Source organism: Oncorhynchus nerka, linkage group LG2 (genome assembly GCF_034236695.1).
Source record: "Oncorhynchus nerka isolate Pitt River linkage group LG2, Oner_Uvic_2.0, whole genome shotgun sequence".
NCBI lineage: Eukaryota > Metazoa > Chordata > Actinopteri > Salmoniformes > Salmonidae > Oncorhynchus > Oncorhynchus nerka.
The window spans coordinates 91,661,749-91,667,748 of record NC_088397.1 but is presented as its reverse complement, the minus strand read 5'-3'; the positions used below and the strand labels follow the sequence as shown (position 1 = coordinate 91,667,748).

At 41.9% G+C, this 6,000-nt stretch overlaps 1 protein-coding gene across 1 annotated transcript in view; it reads left to right on the top strand.

Annotated features, from left to right (window-relative positions):
* pcbp4 (poly(rC) binding protein 4) overlaps positions 1-6,000 on the top strand; it is a 171,259-nt gene that overhangs the window by 123,040 nt on the left and 42,219 nt on the right. The window contains 4 exon segments of the mRNA XM_065004336.1: positions 904-949; positions 952-1,034; positions 3,913-4,041; positions 4,983-5,057. Of these exon segments, the coding sequence (XP_064860408.1) occupies positions 904-949; positions 952-1,034; positions 3,913-4,041; positions 4,983-5,057 (333 nt within the window).

Here is a 6,000-nt window from a genome sequence, read left to right as displayed (position 1 = left end):
GAGTGATAGTGGGAATGAAAAGTCTGTCTCTGTGTAAGAGAGACTATTTCTAACTATGGGACATAAAGCCTTGATCCTGTGAGCCCTCAGGGTATGCAGGGTATTATTTGAGTCTAGGAACAGGGCTATCAGAACATACTGTAGAGATTATTAGCCTGAGTTTACCTGGCCAGGTCACAGGCCACTGGTCAGACATACTGTAGAGATTATTAGCCTGAGTTTGCCTGGCCAGGTCACAGGCCACTGGTCAGACATACTGTAGAGATTATTGGCCTGAGTTTACCTGGCCAGGTCACAGGCCACTGGTCAGACATAGAGATTAGTAGCCTGAGTTTTTCTGGCCTGGTCACAAGCCACTGGTCAAACATAGAGATTAGTAGCCTGAGTTTTTCTGGCCAGGTCACAGGGCCTTAAGCCAAGCGAGTCACAATCTACATCTAAAGGAACATAAAATAGAGGGAGAGACAGAATGTCATTTCTAAAGGTGAATAGATCTGACCAACAGGGTAAATATTGTCTGTGATCTATATGGGAATCGATAGAGACAGCAGAAAGAGATTGAGCGCTACCCTTTCCCTGATTTGGATCGTTGATGTGTAAACTCTCCGATGGTTATATTGATTACATGTTTGTATAGGAGGTTTGTGTACAGGGATGTGGAGTACGTTACTAGTCACCACTCATCTTGACCAACGTTTAACCAACCCCTGGTTGTATAGCTTCAGAGAGCAGTCGTACAACACCAGGTCTTGACTATATGATGTTAATGTATAGTGTACTGCAACTTTTATTCAGTGTTCATTAATGTCGCTTTAGCTTGCTTTCTTTTAGGCCAACTGTTGTTTTAATTGATGAGTGACACTTGAATAGTGAATTTAAACACTTCATGTTTGTTTCCTCCAGGACCTCACAACTCTGGTAGCCAATGGCACGGTCACCAGCAAACCCCCGTCACCCTACGATTGGTCATTCCTGCCAGCCAATGCGGTTCTCTCATCGGGAAGGGCGGCTCCAAGATCAAGGAGATCAGAGAGGTGAGTGTGGCTCTGTCTCACTTGCTTAAACACATGTCCCTCCTCCTCTCCTTTCTAAACATCTGTCCTCTCCTCCTCTCCTTTCTAAACATATGTCCTCTCCTCCTCTCCTTCATAAACATCTGTCCTCTCCTCCTCTCCTTTCTAAACATCTGTCCTCTCCTTTCTAAACATCTGTCCTCTCCTTTATAAACATCTGTCCTCTCCTCCTCTCCTTCATAAACATCTGTCCTCTCCTCCTCTCCTTTCTAAACATCTGTCCTCTCCTTTCTAAACATCTGTCCTCTCCTCCTCTCCTTCATAAACATCTGTCCTCTCCTCCTCTCCTTTCTAAACATCTGTCCTCTCCTTTCTAAACATCTGTCCTCTCCTCCTCTCCTTTATAAACATCTGTCCTCTCCTCCTCTCCTTTCTAAACATCTGTCCTCTCCTTTCTAAACATCTGTCCTCTCCTTTCTAAACATCTGTCCTCTCCTCCTCTCCTTTCTAAACATCTGTCCTCTCCTCCTCTCCTTTCTAAACATCTGTCCTCTCCTCCTCTCATTCATAAACATCTGTCCTCTCCTCCTCTCCTTTCTAAACATCTGTCCTCTCCTCCTCTCCTTCATAAACATCTGTCCTCTCCTCCTCTCCTTTCTAAACATCTGTCCTCTCCTCCTCTCCTTCATAAACATCTGTCCTCTCCTCCTCTCCTTTCTAAACATCTGTCCTCTCCTCCTCTCTTTTTAAACATCTGTCCTCTCCTCCTCTCCTTTCTAAACATCTGTCCTCTCCTCCTCTCCTTTCTAAACATCTGTCCTCTCCTCCTCTCCTTCATAAACATCTGTCCTCTCCTCCTCTCCTTTATAAACATCTGTCCTCTCCCCCCCATATAAACATCTGTCCTCTCCTCCTCTCCTTTCTAAACATCTGTCCTCTCCTTTCTAAACATCTGTCCTCTCCTCCTCTCCTTTATAAACATCTGTCCTCTCCTTCATAAACATCTGTCCTCTCCTCCTCTCCTTTCTAAACATCTGTCCTCTCCTTTCTAAACATCTGTCCTCTCCTCCTCTCCTTCATAAACATCTGTCCTCTCCACCTCTCCTTTCTAAACATCTGTCCTCTCCTTCTCTCTTTTCTAAACATCTGTCCTCTCCTTTCTAAACATCTGTCCTCTCCTCCTCTCCTTTATAAACATCTGTCCTCTCCTCCTCTCCTTTATAAACATCTGTCCTCTCCTTTCTAAACATCTGTCCTCTCCTTTATAAACATCTGTCCTCTCCTTTCTAAACATCTGTTCTCTCCTTTCTAAACATATGTCCTCTCCTCCTCTCCTTTCTAAACATCTGTCCTCTCCTCCTCTCCTTTATAAACATCTGTCCTCTACTCCTCTCCTTTCTAAACATCTTTCCTCTCCTTCTCTCCTTTATAAATATCTGTCCTCTCCTCCTCTCCTTTATAAACATCTGTACTCTCCTTTCTAAACATCTGTCCTCTCCTTTCTAAACATATGTCCTCTCCTTTCTAAACATCTGTCCTCTCCTTTATAAACATCTTTCCTCTCCTTCATAAACATCTGTCCTCTCCTCCTCTCCTTTCTAAACATCTGTCCTCTCCTCCTCTCCGTTATAAACATCTGTCCTCTCCTCCTCTCCTTTATAAACATCTGTCCTCTCCTTTATAAACATCTTTCCTCTCCTTTATAAACATCTGTCCTCTCCTGTCTAAACATCTGTCCTCTCCTTTCTAAACATCTGTTCTCTCTTTTATAAACATCTGTCCTCTCCTTTATAAACATATGTCCTCTCCTTTCTAAACATCTGTCCTCTCCTTTCTAAACATCTGTCCTCTCCTCCTCTCCTTTATAAACATCTGTCCTCTCCTCCTCTCCTTTCTAAACATCTGTCCTAACCTCCTCTCCTTTATAAACATCTGTCCTCTCCTCCTCTCCTTTCCAGACATCTATCCTCTCCTTTATAAACATCTGTCCTCTCCTCCTCTCCTTTATAAACATCTGTCCTCTCCTCCTCTCCTTTCTAAACATCTGTCCTCTCCTCCTCTCCTTTATGAACATCTGTCCTCTCCTTCTCTCCTTCATAAACATCTGTCCTCTCCTTTCTAAACATCTGTCCTCTCCTTTCTAAACATCTGTCCTCTCCTTTATAAAGAACTGCCCTCTCCTCCTCTCCTTTCTAAACATCTGTCCTCTCCTCCTCTCCTTTATGAAAATCTGTCCTCTCCTCCTCTCCTTTCTAAACATCTGTCCTCTCCTCCTCTCCATTATGAACATCTGTCCTCTCCTTCTCTCCTGTCTAAACATCTGTCCTCTCCTTTCTAAACATCTGTCCTCTCCTTTATAAAGAACTGCCCTCTCCTCCTCTCCTTTCTAAACATCTGTCCTCTCCTCCTCTCCTTTATGAAAATCTGCCCTCTCCTCTTCTCCTTTCTAAACATCTGTCCTCTCCTCCTCTCCTTTATGAACATCTGTCCTCTCCTTCTCTCCTGTCTAAACATCTGTCCTCTCCTTTCTAAACATCTGAACTGAAACCAATATGGTGGATTAGTTGTTGATCTTACAGCTCAGTGTAATGAGGTAGAGGTGGTTAGAGAGAGTCAGAGGCTATTTGGAGTCCCATTTATATTGTATACTTTATTACAAAATGGCCATTGATCAATCAATCAATCAACTGTATTTTATAAAGCCTTTTTAGCAGTGTGTGCTTTTACAGAAAACCCCCAAAAAAGAGCAAGCAATGCAGAGGCAGAAGCACAGTGGCTAGGAAAAACTAGAAGGTAGGAACCTAGGAAGAAACCTAGAGAGGAATCAGGCTCAGAGAAGGTTGACCAGTCCTCTTCTGGCTCTTTCACACATCATGTTTCCCATTGTCATCTTAAACAGACCACGGGGGCACAAGTACAGGTAGCAGGAGACCTCCTTCCCAACTCCACTGAGAGAGGAGTGACGATATCCGGGACCCAAGACGCCATCATCCAGTGTGTCAAGCTCATCTGCACTGTCATTCTCGAGGTGGTGTACACTTCCTCATCGCCCTGATCCCTGACCCCTGACCCCTTTTATTACTTGTGAACTTTTATTGACAGATTAGTCCGCAGGTGGTGAAAGCACGGTTGTTTGTTTGTAATGTGCAGATCACTAGATTGCCCCGAAAAGGATCCTGGTATTACCAGCCACAGACACGGAGGAAACAGACAGATCAATGTATCATCATTCATTTAAGCAAATGTATAAAATTATCAACATCAAAGGATTTATGTTCAAAAATGAACAAATAAGAAAGAGAAACGTAACAGTAATGAATTGATAAGCCTATAATCAATACTCTGTCAGATCTCCAGTAGTACGTAACAAATATTTCCATTTAAAAATAAATACAATCAATCAATGTTTTTCGAAGTGAAGATATTTCTACATTTCTAAAAAATCGATACCCTCTCAATCTTGAGAACTATCCCGCCGCAGCCAGAAGACTACTTAAGAGGATGAGCCTGAATGCCAAAAAACAGAAGAATCTGAGGATTTAACAACTCATTGTTATTCTAGGCACCTTAATCTCTGCTGGAGGAAACACTGACCCTATCCAAGCATGCGCTTTCATGTAATTGTGGAATCAAAGCATTTCAGAGATACGTCTACTTTGTCTGAATACTGTTTTTGTTTTGTCCTTATCTGGTCATCTGAAATCCACCATATTGATAGTTTTTTGGTCCCCAGACCTGGATTCAAAGACTATTTCAAATCATTTCAAACGTTGTTTCCCCACCAGGTAGTACGGCCAGAATGAAAGAAATGTTTCATTTCAAATCATATTTGAACCCATGTCTGGTGGTCCCAACCTTCTGCAACTCATCTGTCCTAAGGCTATACAACCATGTTTTATTGTGCTGCGATGTTTAGTAAAAAAAAACATTCTTGTCTTTATGCTCTTTGCTTTCTCCTCCTGTATCCAGTCACCTCCGAAGGGGGCCACCGTTCCATATCGACCCAGCCCCTCCCCTGGAACTGTCATGATCTCCGGGAACCAGGTGGGAATCAGACATTATTATGATACTATTTATGATATAAATATTCAAACACTAAGCGGAACTCTGAACACCTGGGACATGTTCTGGGGGCACAAAACATTGAAACTGGGGGGGGCAGTACTTGAAATTATCCAACAACAATAATATCAACACGATAACACAATAACACAATAATAACAACAACACGATAACACAGCACAACAACACAACAACACGATAACACAACACAATAACACAGCACCACAACACGATAACACAACACAATAACACAACAACACGATAACACAACACAACAACACGATAACACAACACAATAACACAACAACACGATAACACAACACAATAACACAACACAACAACACGATAGCACAACACAATAACACAGCACAACAACACGATAACACAACACAATAACACAACAACACGATAACACAAACACAATAACACAACACAACAAACACGATAACACAACACAATAACACAGCACAACAACACGATAACACAACACAATAACACAACAACACGATAACACAACACAATAACACAACACAACAACACGATAACACAACACAATAACACAGCACAACAACACGATAACACAACACAATAACACAACAACACGATAACACAACACAATAACACAACAACACGATAACACAACACAATAACACAACACAACAACACAACAACACGATAACACAACACAATAACACAACACAACAACACGATAACACAACACAATAATAACAACAACACGATAACACAACACAATAACACAACACAACAACACGATAACACAACACAATAACACAACAACACGATAACACAACACAATAACACAACAACACGATAACACAACACAATAACACAACAACACGATAACACAACACAATAACACAACAACACGATAACACAACACAATAACACAACACAACAACACGAT